The sequence below is a fragment of the Procambarus clarkii genome, chromosome 40 (genome assembly GCF_040958095.1).
Source record: "Procambarus clarkii isolate CNS0578487 chromosome 40, FALCON_Pclarkii_2.0, whole genome shotgun sequence".
In the NCBI taxonomy this organism is placed as follows: domain Eukaryota; kingdom Metazoa; phylum Arthropoda; class Malacostraca; order Decapoda; family Cambaridae; genus Procambarus; species Procambarus clarkii.
Window position 1 is genome coordinate 2894415 of NC_091189.1, and position 23988 is coordinate 2918402.

The window sequence follows — 23988 nt, forward strand, 5'->3', positions numbered from 1 at the left end:
TTGGCCTTCGCCAATGCAGCAGTATAGGATGCTGATAAAGATACGTTCTTGTCTACAACACCATTCGCACTCCTGCTCAACCCTCATAAGTTTGCATTTGGCTGGGTTAAACTCTAGCAGCCATTTTTCAGACCACTTCTAGAGTGTTTCCAAAGCCTCACAATCTATCTCTGTCCTAACTTCTCATCAGTTTTGCATCGTCTGCAAACTTTGATATGAAGGAGCCAATTTCCTCTGTCAAGTTGGTGACATATATTAGAAACTATATTCTCTCACTCTCTCTACGGGGCCTCGCGGATGAGTGAGAGCTCTCGGGTGTCGTAGTCCTAAGGGCCCGGGTTCGATTCCCGACCGAGGCGGAAACAAATAGTCAGTTTCTTTCACCATAATGCACCTGTTCACCTAGCAGTAAATAGCTACCCAAGAGTTAGACAGCTGCTACGGGCTGCTTCCTGGGGATGTATGTGCGCGCGCGTGTTAGAGAAATATATGTAGTGTATAAATAAAAGGAAAATAGATTGGTTAGAGCGGGTCCAGGAGCTATTAGCTCGATTCTGCAGACACAAAATAGTAAATACACACACACACACACACACACACACACACACACACACACACACACACACACACACACACACACACACACACACTACGGTTGACAAATGGAATGCATTAGGAAGTGATGTGGTGGAGGCTGACTCCACACACAGTTCAGTTTCAAGTGTAGATATGATAGAGCCCAATAGGCTCAGGAACCTGTACACCTGTTGATTGACGGTTGAGAGGCGGGACCAAAGAGCCAGAGCTCAACCCCCGCAAGCACAACTAGGCGAGTACACACACACACACACACACACACACACACACACACACACACACACACACACACACACACACACACACACACACACAAGGGAACATTTGCAACTGACATCTAACAGTGTCAATTGCAAATGCAAGCGACTGTGGTAGGTACGCGTGCCGTGGCGGGGTCCACCACCCCGTCTTGGCTCGTGGCCGCACAAGTCCTGCGCCACTTTGCAGTACCACTCTTCTTTCACCGTCGACAAATTGCTCGTCGTGGGCTAAAACATCCTTTCGCTAAATTAGTTTCCATTTCCGAGAAAAAATATATAAAACACGAAATGGCACTTATTTACAGAGTAGCAAAATTTAGAATGTTGTGATTGTAGTTTTTTTTACAATATAGGTCTCAGCAACTTTTATTTTTTGATTGAGCTGGCTTAGCAACTGGGGTAGAACAACCAGGATACTGTGTATTTTAAAGTAAATGGTCACCATAAGTTCGAAAAGGTCATATTATCGCATATTAGAAAATATACATTAAGCTTACATTAAGCCCAGTAGCCTGGCGCTGCAGTAGGCTACAGTTCAGTAAATATTGCCACATCTTCCTCCTCTTCACTACTAGTTACTAATTCATCTGACCGATAAAAATAAACATGGCCAGACAAGACCAATTCTGAAATGTCTTATGTAAAATTATCAAGAAATTATTTTTTAACAACACTTACTTTCATTGAAAAGACAATGTTATCACGGATCCCTCAGCACTAAATACGAATAGGATACTTGAAACTTGCAGAAATACGAAATGAAACCGAGAATATGTTTGGCGCTTATCAGTCGAAATATCAAATACCTTGCACGAATCGGAATTCAGCATCGCTAAATCGAACATATTTCTATAGAACTGATAGTCAAAATGTACAAGTAACATTTCTGTATGGGCAATAATGTACCTCTGATCTATAATAAAATGACTACGAGTTTTTTTTTTATAAGTGATAATGAACATTAAATGGCCAACAGCTTTTACGAGCAATAACACACTGAAGAGTCTGGCTAGTCGAGGCCCCGTACAATCATCGAGGCCCCTGTACCTTCATCGAGGCCCCCTGTACCTTCATCCAGGCCCCCTGTACCTTCATCCAGGCCCCTGTACCTTCATCCAGGCCCCCTGTACCTTCATCCAGGCCCCCTGTACCTTCATCGAGGCCCCCTGTACCTTCATCCAGGCCCCTGTACCTTCATCCAGGCCCCCTGTACCTTCATCCAGGCCCCTGTACCTTCATCCAGGCCCCTGTACCTTCATCCAGGCTCCTGTACCTTCATCCAGGCCCCTGTACCTTCATCGAGGCCCCTGTACCTTCATCCAGGCCCCTGTACCTTCATCCAGGCCCCTGTACCTTCATCCAGGCCCCTGTACCTTCATCCAGGCCCCTGTACCTTCATCCAGGCCCCTGTACCTTCATCCAGGCCCCTGTACCTTCATCCAGGCCCCCTGTACCTTCATCCAGGCCCCTGTACCTTCATCGAGGCCCCCTGTACCTTCATCCAGGCCCCCTGTACCTTCATCCAGGCCCCCTGTACCTTCATCCAGGCCCCCTGTACCTTCATCGAGGCCCCTGTACCTTCATCCAGGCCCCTGTACCTTCATCCAGGCCCCCTGTACCTTCATCCAGGCCCCTGTACCTTCATCCAGGCCCCTGTACCTTCATCCAGGCTCCTGTACCTTCATCCAGGCCCCTGTACCTTCATCCAGGCCCCTGTACCTTCATCGAGGCCCCTGTACCTTCATCCAGGCCCCTGTACCTTCATCCAGGCCCCTGTACCTTCATCCAGGCCCCTGTACCTTCATCCAGGCCCCTGTACCTTCATCCAGGCCCCTGTACCTTCATCCAGGCCCCTGTACCTTCATCCAGGCCCCTGTACCTTCATCCAGGCCCCCTGTACCTTCATCCAGGCCCCTGTACCTTCATCGAGGCCCCTGTACCTTCATCCAGGCCCCTGTACCTTCATCCAGGCCCCTGTACCTTCATCCAGGCCCCTGTACCTTCATCGAGGCCCCTGTACGTTCCGAAGTACAGACTGTCCAAGACTCTGCAAGAAAACTTACTGCAAAAACTGCCAACACATTCGTACCATTACAACCTACACAGCCAGACGAGCTTTCCTTGCAGGCACTTACCCCTCTAGACGAACATCGGGAAGGGACCTATTGAGGCTGATGGAGTCCGAGGCGAGGAGGTTGAACTGGTTGAGCTTGAATTTCTCCTTCATGATCGCCTCCTGGTCCGGCGGGGTTCTCACAGGCTTGCCCATCTCCCCGGGCTTACCAGGCTGCTCCTGCACCGTCGGCTTGGACACCCACCGCTTCAGTTCCCCCGGCGGGTAGTCCAGATGCCACCCCTGCACGGAATACACACACACACATTAAACTCTCACTTGTATGAATACACTGATTTATTTTCCTGTTCTTGGGACGGAGGGGGGGGGGGTGAATGGAGGGAGCGGAAGGTAGAATAAATGTGACCAACCGAGAAGAAAATGAACTGCAGGAAGAGAATGGCAGTTATCCCAGCATGCACAGTACACTCTGAACACCGCTTATTCATCTAACTCAGTTTACCAAACTAGGTACGCACCTAGTCGTGCGTACCCACTACCTACTTTCATCCCATAGCCTCGTATTCTTAGCAAGTTCTACTAAATAGCTAAGCATATCTATACACTCCCGCCTATCTCTACTCATAAAATTATGTAGAATGAAAATCCCAGCATATATTATCCAAGTTTCCGCAATCTGCAGAGCTTGTTGGGTAAACCTTTAACACGGTAAAGCTATTTTAACGACACATACAACTCCTCCACTGAAATATCCATCTAAACGAGGCCTTGTGCCTCGTCTACATTAAGCTACATCCACAAGTCCTATCAGATAGATCTGGAAAATAGTTTACTTGATCCGGTTTGACAATACTAATACTTGTTAACTAGACCCACTCCCCCCCCCAAAAAAAAAACGCCAGGTTTAGTTATCAAGATAACTAAAATCTGTGAGGTAATTAATGTAATTTTGTGCTACATAATTATGAGTTCAAGCAAATATTTGTAAGATAAGAGAATACAGTCTAGATGTTAGGTGTACTTCTAGTAGGCCAATCCAACAAGTGCCACACGACACACCAACACAACAGACTCACAAGATCAGCAACAGGATTAAGACCCAGCAAGATATCTTCAAAAACGGTTCTTGCGTTGTTTATACAAGTCCCATCTTCTTCCTGTGAGGTGTAGAGGTGACAGGAGCTCTCAATCTAGCTATATTAGGTCAAAATAGTCACAAATCCATTTATAGATCGTTACTCTTTAATTTCATGTATTCTGGAGATTTGTAAACAATATGTGTAATGCGTATTTTAAGCCACAACACTAAAGTAAAATCCAAGTGACTCGTAGCGAGAATGAGTTGTGTACGTCAAGGTAACTCAACACAGGTGACACACCACACTCAAACAAAACAAACTCACAATAATCGCGTCAGGATTAAGACTCAGTAAGAAAGCTTCCCAAATGGTATCTTCAATGTTTGCACAAGTCCCTCCTTCGTCCTGTGGAGTGTAGAATTGACACGTGCTCTTAGTCACGAAGTCGAACAAAACATTGCTAATTTTGGGGAGTCTGAAACCGGAACTGGTTTAGATCCTTTCTCCCCCCAATTATCAAAATGTGTAACTCCGTAACAACTGCTAAGCTCTATACTGACACCTACCCGAGCATCGTTAAGGAGGACATCAGTAGGACAAGTTTCATAGTCATTTTCTAGGTGAAGCATTAATGAAACGACTAATCCCTTGTAAATTTATTCCAGAAAGCACGTGGTGACCCGAGTCTAAATTTTTATGTTCGAGTATTATTGCACTTAGTACAAATCGAGTACAAAAGCACTTATTATGTGTATTTCAAACATTAAATGTTCTATCTGAACATTATCGCTAGCGAAATTATATTTAAATACAAATTACATTTTAATATGGAAGGGAGTACCACCTCAGGCTGGAAGAAAGGGACCATTAGCCTCAGAGGAAAGCACACAACGCATTAGAAGAGTTGTTTAGGTCTCCTCCAATACAGTTTCTCTTCTTTTCTCCTACCATCCCCTTCCTTTTGTGTTTTGTTGTGCTTTATTAGATATTTAAAGGTTACAAGACGTACATTGGTTGATACAATGAGTGCTTAAAGGTTATGGATCTCTTGGAGCTCCTCCGCTTCCAATTCTTTGCAATCCAATTTGGAATCCAGCCTGGAATTCAATTCTTTGAGAAATCCCAAGGCGCTCCTACCCCAGGGAGTAGTGTATCTAAAGTTCTACTCCTCGAGCCTGGTCTGGCTCGTCTGGCGATTACTTGGTCGGTAAGAATGTTTCTAGTAGCATCATGGAATCCCAACAAGATTTTATTGCATGAAACATATCACCAGTTAATTAGCACTTATGTACTTTCCATTTTTAATAGTCTTTATAATTTCATAAGCAACCAGGTCGTTTAGTAAATGCTGTACGGCTCAACTTTATAATAAATATATAAAGTAATAGCGGTATATGTGAGACAGCAGCAACAAACTTTACTGGATAATTAACAGGAAGAAGCCAGTATATAAGGTAGTGCTGATAAGGCAGTGATGATAACCTGCTCAGCACAGAACGTGTGGTGTACAAATAGAGTATTCAGCTCAGCAGTTTGTGTGTATCTGCAGCGAGGAAGCCCCAGCAAAATATGGTTTGCCTGGCTTGAATTGAGATAGCGTCAAGGACGGCCGCACAAACCAACGTAGTCAGTGACATCAAAAACAGAATTATCACATCTCACTGCGGAGAGAACCTTGTTTTTCCCGCGCGTCTCGTTCTGCCGCCCCTGCTGGTCGCCCCACAGGCATCCCTGACAGACTGGCAGCAAGCGGGTGTGCAGCCACCGACTGGTACACCAGTGTTACCCGTTGATTGACGGTTGAAAGGCGGGACCAAAGAGCCAAAGCTCAACCCCCGCAAGCACAACTAAGTGAGTACATTCGGTGTACCACTCAGTGTACACACTTAGTGGCAAATATGTTGACCAGACCACACGCTAGAAATTGAAGGGACGACGACGTTTCGGTCCGTCCTGGACCATTCTCAAGTCGATTGTGAGAATGGTCCAGGACGGACCGAAACGTCGTCGTCCCTTCATTTTCCAGTGTGTGGTCTGGTCAACATATTTCAGCCACGTTTGTGACTTATCATCTGCACTGAGTGGCAACACCGTCCAGTCACAGGCGGTGGTGCCACTCATAGGGAAGCAGGCAAGTATTGTCTTTAGGGAACTGAACTATCGGTATAATTTTGCCCCAAATCGATCCCGAATACATTCACTACCTCCTCTGGGCACTACCTGTATATGACAATGATGGTCCGGTTGTGGGAAGAGAGGTTGTGGGAATCTCTTCCCACAACCAGACCATCGTCCGGGACTTGCCAGGACGTCGCGAGACTGTCACTTTGCTGTGAGGCTCCAGAGCCGATCAGCGGGTCACGCGTGCAGTCGGAAAGTACCATGAACAGACATGTTGGGACCCGAAAGATAATGAACTATGCCTGGGCAGGATGAAGCCAGAGGAAACTCTGGTGAAGGTCCGTAGCTCCTTCAAAACGTTCTGCTTTGAAGGAGACCAAGCCACTAACCATTTTCAAAGCCACTAACACATTTTAAACAATACGCATACATAAATATACTTGATACAGAATAGCTGAAGTGGGGATAAGTGTAATTGAATTTGCGCTTCTTTGGGGCTTACTCGCACACGTATTTCCTCACACTAAAAAGACTTAAAAAATATTTAATTCATTAGAAGATGTGGACAGTTTCATGAACAGAACGGGGGAACTGAACAAAATAAAATCATGCTGTAGTTTTGGTCTGGCGCGTTCACGAAATGGTCCTCGATCCGAATTTGCATGTACAGTATGTATTTTTTGTAGACAAGCAATTGCCAATACATTAATGTGTACTGTAAATAAACTACACGCCCTAGTATTAGAAATAATATTACGATTTACGAAAAAGATATCGGGTTTATATTTTGATTGTTCATATTTAACGTTTTTACACAAAATCTATTACCGTTATATTTTGTCCGGTAATGTGTTTGAGCCTCAGAGCCACCTGTTGATGGCTCGGGTAACACTTCATCACCAGGGGCAAGATTCACGAAAGCACTTACGCAAGCACTTACGAACCTGTACATCTTTTCTCAATCTTTGGCGGCTTTGTTTCCAATTATTAAATAGTTAATGAGCTCCGAAGCACCAGGAGGCTGTTTATAACAATAACAACAGTTGAGTGGGATGTTTCGTGCTTTTAAACTGTTTAATAAATGTAACCAAAGCCGTCAAAGATTGAGGCAAGATGTACACGTTCTTAAGTACTTGCGTAACTGCTTCCTGAATCAAGCCCCATGTTTCTACAGGTATAGCAGCCACCATCTGTCCTTCCCACACACACACACACACTTCTGCAGAACTTAAAACTAGTTACATTTATGATGTTTATTTTAGAAAACAATCGCAAATCCAGCTTTGCACAAGTCCCAATGAGCTTACCTACGGGTGGGCAAGCCTAGCATCTGCAGTCTCTCAGCTAATCTGCAATTTATGTTAATTCCCATTTCCAAACATTAATAAGCTCTCGATTTACGAATGTAATTTGAAACGTGTCAATAGTTGTGAATTATGCACTACAATAATTGTCAATTATTCACTACGATAATTTAAAATTTCAGACGTTTTAATGCTATACTCTAAAGATTTGTGTTTAATTTTAATAAATAACGGCCAGAGGAAAATGACTCCAGTCTGATACAGACAGACAGACAAAGCTAGGACCATTAAATACATTTAAAGTTAATCTGCTGACAAACGGCATCCTGTACAGAGAGCTTGGGTACCAGTAACTGCCAACAGCAGCCAATCATCCTAGCTCACCCCTGATGAATCATCCTAGCTCATCACCGATTAGACATCTTAGCTCATCACCGATTAATCCTCTAGCTCATCACCGATTAATCACCCCTAGCTCATCACCGATTTTCCAGGTGTTAAAGCAGTTAATAAGTGAATCAAGTTCGTAACCTGTTACTATCTCTGCCAAGGCTTTAATAACTCGCTAAATAATACGGTCAAGCGTGAACAAAGCTGCAGTAGCGAGCCACAGACAAGAGTGACCCTTACGCACAGACATGACAATAATGTGATGCATCAAATGAACAAATCCACGAGAACCGTGATAAGGGTTCGAACCTACGTCCTGGGTGCATGGGGGGAATTGTGTAAAACCCTGGTTTGTGTCTCGGAGAGGCTGCAGGATCCGTGGAAGGTCAGTTGAACTCCCGGTTGCAATTCTTTTCGTCAGTCACCAATGGGTTTACAAAGCACCCGTGCCTTTAGCCAATTAAAATAAACTTGTCTACGGGCATGGATGATCCTGCCCGTCGCTAAGTAGACCTACGGTAGAGACAGATGTAGACGGATATTAGAGTTGATCTGTTGAGTTCCTTTCCTTGTTGATATTGTACCTTGATGACCCTATATTGTATGTACCAGGATGATAATGTGCTTACAGAAATCTATAAATCCTTCCGTCACACACATGTATACATAACATACATATGGGCGCCTTGCGGCCAAGCGGACAGCGCTTAAGGGTCGTTGTCCAAAGTGGCCCGGGTTCCATTCCCCAAAGCCCCTGTTCGTCTAGCAGTAAATATGTACCTGGGAGTTAGACAGCTGCTACTAGCTGCCTGTGTATGTATGTACACATCCCCAGAGCTGCCTGTGTATGTATGTACACATCCCCAGAGCTGCCTGTGTATGTATGTACACATCCCCAGAGCTGCCTGTGTATGTATGTACACATCCCCAGAGCTGCCTGTGTGTGTATGTATGAATCCGTCTTTGTTAAAAAGCATTATATGTAGTAAATATGATATAGGAGATTTAAGAGTCAACCGAGGGTTAGAGAGATGGGATCCAAGACTTAATAACTCGATCATGCAGGAATAAATAATAAATACACAGGCTTCTTTGAGCTTGAGGAATGTGACAGTCGGAGATGCTCGTTACTCAGACCACTAACGAGACAGATGCCAAATAATGTGAATGACTAATTAGCCGAGAACGTGAGCTTGTACATGCCTATGTTTGCAGGCGACAAAGTTAATGAAAAGTGTCTAAACCGAGAACAGCAGCAAGTTGCTGGGAGACCATCACAAACTCCAGGGGTGGGCAAGCAAATGGTTGCTAGAATTCAATCCCAACAAATGTAAGGTAAAATAGATTGAAGGATAGGAATGTGGAAGACGATCAGAAATATCTTTAAATCTGGGTGACGCAGAATAGACATTTTGGAAACCATTTTTGGAATAGATATTTTGCTACAATGTTGACACTCTAGGTACTAATAAGAATCAGTCCTTGATAGGTTAAGTGGATTACCTAGATTCTTAGGAAAATAAAAATTGAAGTTTGATAGATTGTGAGAACGGGCCGCTACCACTAGTCATGATTGTTTGTTCAGTTGTCATGTTTGTTTCATGTTCATGTTTGTTCTGTTTCTTCACCGTTTTACATGCTAGCTTATTAAGTTGGGACTCCAGTAACCACTCTCCTTAGGATAGCACATTATGGAAGCTACACCATCACGTGGTGTTCACAGACAACACAACCCTGTCTGGTGTTAAAAGGTTGTCAAGTGTTGCGGCCAAGACACAACTGCTTGCAAAACCGGACGCGTCTGAAGCAACAATTGTGGCTGCACATTCCTCCTCTGTCATCACACAACCCGTTCTCGCAAATTCGTAAAGTCAGTATTGACTTATTAACTACGTGCATAGGTGATATACTAAACATAATAGATACCCCTAAAAAGATTCATAGAAAACACCGACCTTACCTAACCTTGTTAGTATCTTAAGGGGGCGTCTGGTTGGCATCTGGGTCCAAAAATGCAAAAATGAAAACTCATTCGAGTTCAATCAAACTTTTTTGACAAGTTCTATATGAAAAGTGTTTCATCTGGTCCAAGTTTCAGCATTGTAGCATAAATAGGAAGGGAGAAAAAAAATATTGAAGTAGTTGTGAAAATAATGCAAAAATGGTCAAAATCGATTATCAATCAAAAGTGTCAACTGAAATCATAACTACAACTCTTTGCTATCACAATAGCATATATTAAACAAATATTATTATTAGTTTAATTGGAAAAAAATTTTAAGGAAAAAAAAAAAAAAAGGATTTTTTTTTCTTTTTTTTTTTTAAATATTTTTTTTTTTTCATTTTTTTTGGGGCGATTTGCATCAAACTTACACACCTGACTGTACGTAAGCCTATCTGTAAAGATGCCAATTTTGAAGAAAATTGGTTGATGTCAAACCCAGCCACAGATTTTAGAACCTTAGACTTTATTCATTTCTGTTTTTTTTTCAATTGACACAAACGTTTACAAAACTCATTCTTTTTTTATTCAATTTACATGAAACTTACACAGTATATGTAGAGGGCATGTCTCTACATTGGGGGGCTTTCATTTTTCTCTAAGTTCATTTATTGATTTTATAATAGCAATAAACATGCCATATTTGCAAAAAATTTTTGGGGAACTTTGAACATTTGTATTAGGAAAACTAAAGATGTTTTGGAAATTCTAAATCCCCAAATCCTTTATTATATGCTAATGTGTCAGAAAAGTGTTACAGAATAATTTTATCTGAAACGTGTGTTCTGAAGTGTGGACTTGAAAATGTGTAAAAAACGTTCAAAAAAAATAAAATAAAATAAAACTCCCTTTCTATTCACGCTGCAGTACTGAAACTTGGGACAATTTAAGCACTTTTCATATACAACTAGAAAAATAATATTGGTTGACATTGAACAACTTTCATTATAATAACCAGACGCCCCCTTAAGATAAGCATCTTATTACTTCGTAATTACAATTATTACTTAACCTATACCTATTATAGGTTAGGTAATAATTGTAATTACGAAGCAATAAGATGCTTATCTTAAGATACTAACAAGGTTAGGTAAGGTCGGTGTTTTCTATGAATCTTTTTAAGGGTATCTATTATATTAAGTATGTCACCTATGCACATATTTAATAAGTCAATATTGACTTATTAAATTTGCGAGAACGGGTTGCATCACAACACCGCCTCAATACTGTGACACATTAGGACAGTCATATTGGCCTAGCGAGATATGTTGAGAATTACCTGGTTACACAGGATGGTAACCGTATGCAAGGCTGACTATATGTTGCCATTTTAATTGTCAAACATATTTTTGTACAACCGGAACAGTAATCCGACAGACAGACAGACAGACGGATGGACAGAGGCACGAATATGCAGACAGACGGGTGGCCGGGACACAGTTGAAACCACAATAGACTGTCAGTCACAGCTTGTCAAACGCCACACACACACGCACACACACACGCACACGCACACCACACGATTATATTTTTATTTTCATATACCAGGTGATCCAACGAGAACCGCCAAAACTGATTTTTTTATATTTTACCACAAATTTGTTAAAAATAACTTTTCTGCTGCTCTAATTGGTTTACCCCTAAATAAATTGCATATGGGAAGCTGGCAAACAATAGAACGTCATTTAGAATTCTAAATCTGAACTGTTTCAAGGCAATCTACACAACCTATGTTAGACCAATACTGGAATATGCAGCAACACCCTGGAATCCGCACCTTTTGAAGTCATTGAAGACCCCCACCACATCTTCCCCCCACACTTTTGAAGTACAGGATAAGGAAACCTCGCCACCATGACCTCGACTTGCCCTCCTGTCCCCCGAAGTAGCCGCTGTGCAGCCCGTCCTCGGACCAAGTCCATTCCACCCAGTGTTCGACCCCAAAGACGCAGCATTCATAAATTTTAACATTATGTTCAATTCAAAACCGAACTTTTCTCAAATATAACATTATTATTATATATTAGCATAATGTGCATTTGTAGGCCTGGTTAGATTAGGTGTTTAGGTTCTGTTGGCGATTATTTGTATTTGTAGTACGTGGGTGAAGCATTTACAGCGTTGTGGTTCGAACAAAATTCGTCAGTGAAGCACTTGTTCCGGATATGTTCGAACGTCAGCAGTTGTGAGTCGTGTGTAAACCGCTTTTCATTCATAAACAGCTGGGGATTGACGGGTAGATGGAATGGACCTTGTTTATGAGGTCTAGCCGCTGTGCGTGAATTTAGAGGAGCAGAGGGCGTGAACGAAGCACTGCTCGAGCACAGGAAATACGTGATCAGTTGGGAGTCGTGTAGAAAGTGTTTAACATTCATAAACGAAGTTTGGCGGCTGGATAAGGGCTACTTAACGTTTGATGATGAGTTAAATATCATGAGTTAAATACAATGAGTATCAGAACCCAAAGACGACTCACACATATGAAAAGTATTATCGCTATTAAGAATCACTGAATCCTCTCCCTAATTACGTAATTATCCAATTAGTTTCAAAACATTGATGACAAGTCCGCGGTTAATTAATGTATATAGCATTTACACCACGGCTTTTCCGATGATTAAAACGTTCTAAAAATCCAATCTGATAAACTATTAAAAGTTATATAAAAAAAAAAGGTAAGAGAAAAGGATTTAATATTCTCGAGTGATTTTTCCTCACCAAAAATATATATTTCATGCAACCTGCCAGGCTCCCCCTTCCTCCCGTTGTGAGCCATGGACGACGGCCGGCAAATAACTCAACTTTCCCCAATATTTTCTGATAGGCTTCAGCCACATTTGTGTATTAGTTTTATATGTACATGTATATATATATATATATATATATATATATATATATATATATATATATATATATATATATATATATATATATATATATATATATATATATATATATATATATATACTGTATGTGTTTTTTTCTTTCTAGCATCATTTCTCTTGCAATCGTATCACATTCATATTGAAAAAAACGTTGCAAATTGATGGCGTCCTGACCTTTCAATTTGCTCTCTCGAATTGCTTGGCTATTACGTATTCACTACAGTACAACCATTTTTTTTATATAAAAAGTTTGCGTTCCCTTACTACAACTTTTGTTTAAAGCTGAACGACACTTTACTTCTGTATTTTATTAATTACAGAAGTTAATGTTTTCGTCTTGTAAACAATGGACACATTCGTAGTTGATGCTTTACTCTCACTAGATACACAACTGTTTACAATAATTAATTTGGCTTATCAATGCTCAGTGTGTAACTATGGTGAGGCTTCGGCCCGCACATAATAGAGGAATACAACGTCACAATACCTACTACAGCATCACATACAACGACCACCGTCACACTACAACACACTCCCAGAGCGGCTCACACCTTCCAACAATCAGATTAAGTGCTTCGCACAAGTTGTCTCAACTAAAACAATAAATTAAACGCAAATTGATTTGATTTAGTATTACGCCGAGCCAATTCTCCTGCTCCGTTCACACTAAATCCTGGCTTCCTTACCCCCCCCCCCCCCACCCCTTCCCAGTGTGACCATCTTGGCCTTCTCTCCCTACCAATACTTACTGACCTTAACCAATCATCATCCACTCGTTCAACATGACCAAACTATCTCCCTTTTTGGAATTAAATTTGTACTGTACTAAACGTAACAAATGCATCTCATATACCTGCTTGATGGGGTTCTGGGAGTTCTTTTACTCCCCAAGCCCAGCCCGAGGCCAGGCTTGATTTGTGAGAGTTTGGTCCACTAGGCTGTTGCTTGGAGCGGCCCGCAGGCCCACATATCCACCACAGCCCGGTTGGTCCGGCACTCCTTGGAGGAAAGAATCTAGTTCCCTCTTGAAGATGTCCACGGTTGTTCCGGCAATATTTCTTATGCTCGCTGGGAGGATGTTGAACAACCGCGGACCTAGTCAACCTATATAGTCAACTTGTACAACTCTGTTCGTGTTCTCATGTTCATACTTCATCAGCGGTTCCGCCTTATTCGTAAGGATAGGCATAACTAATTATTCATTTAGCCCTCTGGCTTCTACCCCCCCCCCCCCTCCACGTTATTTTTCCAAACCTGGACATTCAGTGCAACTGCTGATTTTCTTTGATTATCTCTCAACTTCTGAACAAATTTTCTCTTACATTAAAGTCAAGATATTTATACATGACAACCACTTCTATCCTTCACCCACGTTTTCACACACACCTAAGTTTATTATTTCTATATTTCTTTAAATCTGGCCATAATCTTTAGCAGCCTTACTTCGTTATAACAAAACTTTCAACTAATCTGCATATAATCCTGTCGTTTTATGCGCGAAGAACTGCATTATGCACACGGCTTGATCCCCTTGTAGTCCTCTCGTGCACTCTGGTCACAGCCTTGCGTAGTATCCCTGTGTCCAGGACTCCCTTATGCCCCAAGCCACACACACACACACACACACACACACAACCAGGAGAACAACACACAACCCGCACTAACAACTACAATGACAGCAGTTATTCATCACCTCTCGTGCTCTACTTCCTGCACATGAAAGCTCTTCACTACGCCACGTTTCTTTAACTACAAGGACACTTTGTGCTCTCCAGAAACGGTATTAAGAGCTTTCTAGTTTTCTACACGTTTATAAATGTTATGTACACATTTTAGCTACCCCAAGGCAAATATATAATCACTTCTGTGATGATCTAGGTTACAGCCCCGCTCCTGTGCCAGGTAAGTCCTCTACGGGCTCACCATAGCCCGTGCTACTTGGAACGTTTTGTTCCCCAGTAGCTGAATCTTCAACAACAAACAGCATGATCTCTTCTGTGGAGCCTGGCCCCAGACGGGGCTCGGGGAGTAGCACTCCCGAAATACTCCAGGTAAGGTCCAGGCTGACAACCTTTCAATATGGACCAGATTCCGCCCTTTTTTTAGCAAGCTCTCCGGTCTCTGGTCTCCTCTACGTTGGGTATACCACTGAGCCGCACTCAATCTCACCTGCGAAAATTCATCAGATTTCGTGGAGATGGAAGGTTCGTCTCATTTTTCCCCTTCCGTTCCTTGCTCCTCCGTCGTCGCCTCAATGCCCCTCGGGTCCAAACCCCACCACTGTCATCCTCCTCATCTCAATTAATCAGATCTTTCTCTCAAAATTCATAATCTTTCCTGCGACTTTTTTGGGTAAACGGGTTGATTAAGTCTTGGGAATAAAATATCGCCAAACTTTCCAAAAGGGCCCGGCCCAAACTGCTGCGGGTAATGGATTCTCCGGAATTCATCACTCGTGGATATTCAGGAAGAAAAATGTCTTTCACTGCGAGACGGGAGACTGGCCCGTAAGTCCCGTAAGTGAGGGGTCGCCGCCACCGCCGTCAGCGCCTGCACGCGAGGCGGCGCTGGGAGCCGGGTCACGGGATAACTTGACTTTTAAGGTCTCCTGCTGCAGTCAAGTCAATACGTGATGCCTAGCAACGTGAAATGACGCCTGGCAACCTAACGACGCCCACGCTCAGGTAATAACTTCCTTAAATGACAGTTAAACCAACCATCAAAGGCTAGTTAGTCACGCGGAATGGCTTTAAGTTGTGTTAGAATTTAGCTACTTCACGTTTTCTTCTAAGAGCACTAAAACTGAACAGCAACATGTTCTAAACGTCTTAGTATAGATACCTACTCTAGTAACTAATGTCTGCTCCACACAATGACCTGCAGAGCAGTAAGTAATTATCAATAGAAGGCACCAAACCGGGAAGGCTATGTAGCACCATCAAATGTGCGGGATAAAGTCAAACCTGTAGAGCAAAGAGGGAGAGACTTACGGAGAGATCGACGTCTTCATTCTCAGAGTGGTGGTTTCTGATGGCGCGGCCCTTGTGGTGGTCGGTGCGGCCGTCCCCCACAGACACGGCCTCCGCTCGCCCACACCCCCAGCCGGACCCCGTCGAGCAGTCGCTGTAGTACATGATCACCGCCACGTCCATCACGAACCACACCAACGACGTCACCAGCACGATCTTGCACGTGTGCACCCGGAGCCTCGACGTGCGGAACATTGTGGTGGTAGTGATGGTAGTGTGGTGGTTGTGGTGGTAGTGTGGTGGTGGTAGAGAGTGCCGCCGCGTGGTAGAACTGCAGACGGTATTAGACAGGAGGGATGATAATCCTGGCTGACGTCTTATGTCCTCACCACTGTAGCCAGCACTCACATGGAGGGTGGAAGGGTAAATCAACCAATATTTTCGTTATCTAGAGGATTAGAAAACTAATTTGGACCGAGGTAGTGAAGGTGTTGTTGGCGAGGGAAGAGGAACAAGTGTGTTGTGAGGGAGAGTGGGGCAACACGTGTGTGGGGGGAACAGGTGTGAGGGTGACAGGTGCCAGAGAGGGGTGACAGGTGCCAGAGAGGGGTGACAGGTGCCAGAGAGGGCTACAGCAGCCACATGACCAGCCGTCGTCACCAGGTGTCACACCACGTCATCACTGGCCCACACAACCTGCACAGGGAGAGAAAAAAAAACATGTTAGGCTAACTAAAAAAAAATTTATCATGATTTTTAGAATATTCAAATATATCTAGCGTATATAAACACAAAAACACATGTACTGCACTTGACTTAACAACATATTTAAGTATATAAAATGTAAATGTAGCTATTCCGAATTCAATACAAAAAAAAAATATGACTAAATTGAACAGTCTCCTGTGTACAACCATCTTGGGAACTGACAACTTCCACCAGCTTCAGTATGTGTGGGATACTTCAAGATGTGTACACCAAGATGTTCCTATTCCTCGGTGTACATACACAAGAGCTTTGTACTTTCAGTCCTCAACTATGTACAAGACTTACTACTTGCTCATTAAGCTATTGTGGTGAACTTTATTTCGTTATCGATAGGCTTAAACCCAATACCAACCCAAACAAGCCGGAGGGATCAAGCAACATGTGCAGAAATAATAGACGGCATAACGTTTGGAGAAACACAACACGCACAAACTATCTAACCTTAGGCATGGTTGGTCCTCGAGTGCCTAGCCCCTCCCTCCCCCCCCCCACCTGTAGGACTAGCGGCGAGTGATTGGTCAAGTGGGTGCCCAGAGACTAGGCCTAGCTTCGCTAGAGGCTAGAAGGTGCCCTTGGGGGGAGGGGTGGAGCTACAGAAGGCATAGTGTCTTAAGGGGCGAGCCAAGGGATCAACTTTGGAGAGACTGCTTTGAGCTTCGATGTCCAAGGAGCTTGGAGAGGATGTGGGAGGAAGAAGGATGGGGCGGTGAAATTCTTGGAAGATCTGGATGTGGAGAGAGGAGGCTTGAAAGTTCGGTGGCCTTTCCACCGCGGATTGGAGTTTTTTTTCGGTCAAAGACTGTAGCTTGAGTTCTTCTTAAGCGGCAGGAGGTTAGTGGTGAGGCGATGTGGTGATGTCCTGTTTCACTTAGGGTGTTCTGTCTGGCTTGGAGGCGTCGTCTTCCCTATTGAGATGGTGAGAGGTAAGTTCACTGTTGCTTGGCGGTGCCTTGGCCGCGAGATATTCGCATGTACCTGGTTGATGGGGTTCTGGAGTTGTTCTACTCCCCATGCCCAGCCCGAGGCCAGGCTCGATTTGTGAGTTTCGTCCACTAGGCTGTTGCTTGGAGCGGCCCGCAGGCCCACATATCCACCACAGCCCGGTTGGTCCGGTAATCCTTGCAGGAAACAATCTAGCTTCCTCTTGAAGACGTCCACGGTTGTTCCGGCAATATTTCTTATGCTCGCTGGGAGGGACCGAGCACAAGACTTCGTACTTCTCAAATGACAGCGGTGGTATTGGAGTTTTAAGAATTAGTGTGGCGCTGGACTTTGTGTGGAGGGGTGCCGATCTTACCCCCACTTGGGGATGAGTTTGGCCCCATCTTGGGCCAAGGATTAAGTTGCAGATCATAGGTACTGTGCTCAAGTTGAGTGTTGATTGGTATTTCACAACCATTGGCCTCTTTAAAAGCATGTTTAATTAGAATAGGATGTCCTTAATTGTTCTTAATAAATTGTTTAATTTAAATTGGCATCTTCAGTATTGTTTTCTTTATATTAAGTTTTTGAGTATAATATTTGGAGCTGGCTTGTGCTTTGGAGTTTGTGATTCCCTGAGTGACTATAGCAATCACAATTAACCCCTGTAATTACGAACAAGAATTCATAATTAATAACCATAATTAATGTCTAATTATCAAAAGTAAGGCTATGCTCCTGACTTTTAACCTCGGAGTCAGGGTAGTCAATTACTATAATTATCATCACAATTGAGAAGTGGTGGCAGCAATTAACATCAATCACTGATTTGATTTAATTATCCTTTGCTTTCATAATAACTGAAAGTTAAATGTTTACTCTGTTCTCCAACATCCCATGATACAGGCCAGTTAGCGTTTCTCACTGCTAGTGTGGGCCTTTCAGCTGTTCCAAGTGGTACATGATTCAGCTGTTTAAGGATAATAATTAATTAAGGTGCAATTGGGAAGGCAATTGAACCGACCTCACTAAGTGGTAACAGCGTTGCTGGCCAGAGTAAGGATGCTACTAGAGGTAGCAGCAGTGTTGACCTAAAAGGACGTTACAAGTGGTGACATTGTGACCCATTACAAATTGTGATGATCTTCGTTGGTCTCTCAAGTTCAAGTATGTTTATTGAGACAAGAAAGAAATACATCTCAAAGGGATAGAGTAGCTTAGGCTATTTCTACCCTCCCTCCCCCCCTTGTTGGTCTCATTACACAGGGATCAGCAAAGAATCAGTATTGGCAAACTGCGCAGTTCTCGTGAAGGGAGATTAGTACGGAATATATGGGATAAAAACCATTCTATACGTGAAATTTTTAGTTTTATTAGTAATCAAACTGTTGAAAAAACACAAACATTTTGTTTCCGGGTCAAGCACATGAAAGAGCAACTTTGGTACAACAAATATAAAACAAAAATCAACATATCTAGCAGGTGAACAACAAATTCTATGTCAAACAAACTGTAATGGAAAAAAAAGCAAGATATGAAAATGCAACTTCATATAAAGTTAGAAATTACTTTTACAGAAATAATATTTTGCATAAACATTTTGTTCGACAAACGGCCAGCAAGAGAAGAAATATATATTACGTAAAATAAATATCCTCACATTACCATTCCAGCGGCTGGAATGATGGAGCCGAGATGGTCTACCCTACAAGCACGCTATACATACCCCACCGGCCGAGGCCCCACACACACACACACACACACACACACACACACACACACACACACACACACACACACACACACACACACACACACTTGAAGATGAACAAGTCTGGGATGCTCTTGGACGTACGTCACGGCCCTTGTGGATTTGTTCATTTGATGCATCACGCTATTGTGATTTCTGTGTGTAAGTCACATGAAGATATTGCATGACCAAAGATCACATTCTCTCCAAACATCTACCACCTACGGGCTACTCATGCCCGTGCCACCTTTTGTGGTGGCTTAATCTTCATCAATCACTTACCACCCCACACAATCTCTGTGGTTACACGGGGGGGGGGGGGGGAAGAGGGTGAGAAAGAGGGGCGGGGGAGACTTCCTAATAGCATTATATCAACACAAAACATAAGAAACATCAACCGGTGACAATTGAAAATGCAGTGATGAACTTCAATAAACAAGCACAGAGCATTTGTCTAGTATTAAATAACAGCAAATTAGGAGAATAACGCAGAGTGCGTTCGTGTCCAGCTCTCGTAAGACTAAGTGATTCCTCTCTATACCGATGTTCAGCCTTCAGATCGCTGCTTCAATTGAAATTCAATTGTGTGGCGAGGTGACTGAGTGCAAGCGGCATCCCATCACTAACAGCGACCAGTGGCTGCACCCCAAGGCAGAAATTTCTCAAGACGGGAAAAGCTTTTATGCAGAAACTCATCAAAAGTTATGATTGGCCAATCAAAGTAAAAGTGGCAAGGGAAGACAAGGAGAACAAAGGCCACTTTGAAAGGGTCTTGTACACAGTGGACGAGAAGACAAGGCCGACGTAACAGACATCGAATAAGCTTTAGACAAATGAGTGTGGTGTAATATTATACAAAACTCACACGAGAGAGAGAGACGAGCAAGTAGGGAGACAGGCCCCAAAGATTGAAGTCAACAAAGGTTAGCCGAGACCCGCCTCTAAAATGTTGTCCTCCATACTCATAATCACAAAGTCCCCAAGCCTGAACAAATCAAGCCGCCTCTACAGCTTACAGGCGGGTAGGAGGTTCCGTGGGTTTATAACCCTGTGGATGAAAAAGCATCTCTTGTTTTTTTCTTACATTGTGGCTTGTTGAGCTTGAAACTGTTTTTCCTTGTTTGCGTTACATCTGAGCTTTTGAAGAAGCTGTCCTCCAAATTATTAAGGAATTTAAAAGTTGCTACGAGCTCAGCTCCGTCATGTCTGGCCTAGCAGTATTACTAACTGTGTGGCCTTCAGCCGTTCCTGGTATGAGAGTAGACTTGGTTCTGGAATTATTTTTATTGCCCGAATCGGAGTCCAGCAGCAGTCGGAGCTCTCGACCAGTCTGACGGAGCTCCCACAGAGATCTAAAAGCCCACGTCGAGCCCAGGCACCGCCCGCGGGCCCAGAGCTTTGTGGCCAAGATGAAAGCTTTGAGTGAAGCCATGAAGACCAGCTTTACAGCGAGGCCCTCCGCCCGGCGGCCATCACGGTAGCATGTGCAAGCTGTGGCTCAAATATTGGTCTCCAATATCCGCTGGAGGCACATTGCCAGCTGTGTCACCTGCCGCTGTTAACCGCACAAGGCGCTCCTCCGCCGCTGGTGAAGGTGTGGGTGGGGTCTCACGCCCACAGTAGGCCACCTGAGGCACCTGGGCGTCAGGTGGCCTACACCCACCAAGGCCGCCAGATAATGATGGCCGTGATGGCCAGCCTCTCATGGAAACTTATCCTCCGGTTGACGGGGCAAACAACAATGATGTTATAAATGGGCAAAAACAAAAAATAATTTGCCGTATTGGCAGAGAGCAAAAAATAAAAACCTATGAAAAATGGATGAGGGGGGGGAGGTAACTATCTTCACGTCTAACCTTGCCTTGCGTGAATACATGCGAGGTTTATAGTAGGCCTAGATAATGCAAAGTTATCACATGGTTAGGTTTGTGCCTAACATTTCCTCCGGCGATCAGACATCTTCAAGAGGAAATTAGAGAGTTCACCATAGCCCGTGCTACTGGAACTTCTTGTTCTGAGCAGCGAATCATAACCAACAAACAACAACAATGCCGTGCACCAACACACCCTAGCATACCACACTCAACAAGACTTCATCGCTTAAAAGAGAAGTACTGGAGGTTGATACATGTGTGGCTCTTCCCCTCTAAACACCTCTCCCCTCACCTCACTCGCCTATTCCAACCCACCGTCCGCTCAACACCATGAACACTCCATACTTCGCCAGCCTGCCGCTCCAGACACGCCCCGGCTCCAGACACGCCCCGGCTCCAGACACGCCCCGGCTCCAGACACGCCCCGGCTCCAGACACGCCCCGGCTCCAGACACGCCCCGGCTCCAGACACGCCCCGGCTCCAGACACGCCCCGGCTCCAGACACGCCCCGGCTCCAGACACGCCCCGGCTCCAGACACGCCCCGGCTCCAGACACGCCCCTGGGTCTTTTCAGTTTATTCCTTAACTGCATTTTCCCGTCAATCTTAACTGGTTTAGTACTCTCCCTTGGCCCGCGTTATCTCCTGACTCTCCACTGAACTATTCTTTGTCCTTACCCAGCGTTTACCTCCCGTCCCCACCACCCGGCCTCCCCCTCCCTCCCTCCTCCCTGCAAAGTCTCCGGAACTAATTAGCGATAAGAAGCCAAGGACTTACAGGTACACCACTCCCTCTCCACCCCTCTCAACACTCCCCCCCCCCCCCTGCCAACCTATTCCCCCGTCCCTCCGCCAGTCCAGTTGCTCCCCATCCCCACCTGGTGTAATGATCTGGGGCTCAGATCATTGGTTCTCCCTTCTCCCCTCTTTTCCCTCCCCTTCTCCCCTCCTTTCCTTCTCCCTCTCCCCTCCTTCCTTCTCCCCTCCCCTTGGCCGTCATTCGTCTCCTCCTCTTCCCCCCCCCCCTGTCGCCCATTTGTCAGGGTCAAGAGGTTGACCTGAGGGTAGGGTGGTCGTGGATACCTTGGCTTCTCCCACTCAATTCCCCACTCAGATATTTCCCTCTCCACCCCCTCTCATCCCTCTCTGTCCCTCTCAGCAGCGGCCTTCCCCATACCAGGCAGAGTCAAATGTCCCTACTCCTATCTTAGAGGAGACAGGCTTGAACATAAATTATCAGTTTTGTAAACATTGCTCGCAGGTGCCTGGGCTCCATAGACGCGCCTTGTCCCTCTTCTCTTTAGCTGGGGAGAGCTGTCTCAATCTTCAGAAATTCATGTAGCTTCCACGACAGATCAGTGAAGGTGATTGGCCTGAGATAAGGGCCAAGTCCTTATTGGCCCTAGAGAGCCAGACCTCAGGCTTACGTGTTAAATGGTTGGCCAGGGCCAAAATAATGGGTGGAGCCCTGGGGCTGTATTAGATGGTGGGAGGAGTAATCCTTCCCAGCAATAAGTTGGTAAAACCAAATTTCATCAGTGTGTCTTGGGAGTGTATTAGGAACAGGGCCGCAAGCCCGTATCCTCGGGGCTGAGGGCAGCCATCAACATCTTGGCCGTGGTGCGGGTATTTAAGGTAAAGTAGCACGCTGAGTTTGTGTCCTCGGTAAATATCCATTGTGCCTCTAGGGAAATAGAATAGGTGATGTGTTCAAATTGTCTTAATTTACATGTTTCATAAAATAAATTGTATAGCTTGTCCAGTGGTATTCACTTAACTCCCCTTTGATATATTTTGCTACTTTGTCATTTTTAGGTGTTGTATTGGAAGCCCCCATGTTCTCATACTATTAATCGATACTAAAGTTGCCCTTGGATTCAAATAAGTAACGTAAATTACACAAACTAATTTTCCAAAATTTATTTCTGAAATTCATATTACCCGGAGTCCCATGGTTACTGATTCCTTGCCTTCCTGGGGGATCGGTGATTGACACATTCAGGTATGGTTGGTCAGGAAGGTGGTGGCAGTGTAAATGTGTTATGTTATTGTTTTTTTTTTACTAATAACCCTTGTCCTTGGTGTATCTTCCTCATTTAATATTCCTCTTACATACGTGGCAGTCCAGTGAGGGGTCATGCTGGACTGTAACAGTGTTAAGCTGGGGAATTGAGTGGGAGAAGCCAAGGTATCCACGACCACCCTACCCTCAGGTCAACCTCTTGACCCTGACAAATGGGCGACAGGGGGGGGGGGGAAGAGGAGGAGACGAATGACGGCCAAGGGGAGGGGAGAAGGAAGGAGGGGAGAGGGAGAAGGAAAGGAGGGGAGAAGGGGAGGGAAAAGAGGGGAGAAGGGAGAACCGAGGAGGGGGAGTTGTAATGATCTGGGGCTCAGATCATTGGTTCTCCCTTCTCCCCTCTTTTCCCTCCCCTTCTCCCCTCCTTTCCTTCTCCCTCTCCCCTCCTTCCTTCTCCCCTCCCCTTGGCCGTCATTCGTCTCCTCCTCTTCCCCCCCCCCCTGTCGCCCATTTGTCAGGGTCAAGAGGTTGACCTGAGGGTAGGGTGGTCGTGGATACCTTGGCTTCTCCCACTCAATTCCCCACTCAGATATTTCCCTCTCCACCCCCTCTCATCCCTCTCTGTCCCTCTCAGCAGCGGCCTTCCCCATACCAGGCAGAGTCAAATGTCCCTACTCCTATCTTAGAGGAGACAGGCTTGAACATAAATTATCAGTTTTGTAAACATTGCTCGCAGGTGCCTGGGCTCCATAGACGCGCCTTGTCCCTCTTCTCTTTAGCTGGGGAGAGCTGTCTCAATCTTCAGAAATTCATGTAGCTTCCACGACAGATCAGTGAAGGTGATTGGCCTGAGATAAGGGCCAAGTCCTTATTGGCCCTAGAGAGCCAGACCTCAGGCTTACGTGTTAAATGGTTGGCCAGGGCCAAAATAATGGGTGGAGCCCTGGGGCTGTATTAGATGGTGGGAGGAGTAA

General features: G+C 44.6%; 1 protein-coding gene across 12 annotated transcripts in view; it reads right to left on the reverse strand.

Moving 5' to 3' along the window:
• The window catches only part of Pgant5 (polypeptide N-acetylgalactosaminyltransferase 5), a 648526-nt gene that overhangs the window by 54284 nt on the left and 570254 nt on the right, over positions 1-23988 (reverse strand). For 10 of the 12 annotated variants that reach the window (XM_069338615.1, XM_069338608.1, XM_069338612.1 and 7 more), the window contains 3 exons: positions 15703-16377; positions 4008-4088; positions 2993-3213 (listed from right to left, as the gene is read on the reverse strand). In XM_069338615.1, the coding sequence (XP_069194716.1) occupies positions 2993-3213; positions 4008-4088; positions 15703-15936 (536 nt within the window). In that variant the 5' untranslated portion in view covers positions 15937-16377. The remainder of the gene's footprint in view (positions 1-2992; positions 3214-4007; positions 4089-15702; positions 16378-23988) is intronic. The other 2 variants (XM_069338617.1, XM_069338616.1) reach the window with 1 other exon arrangement.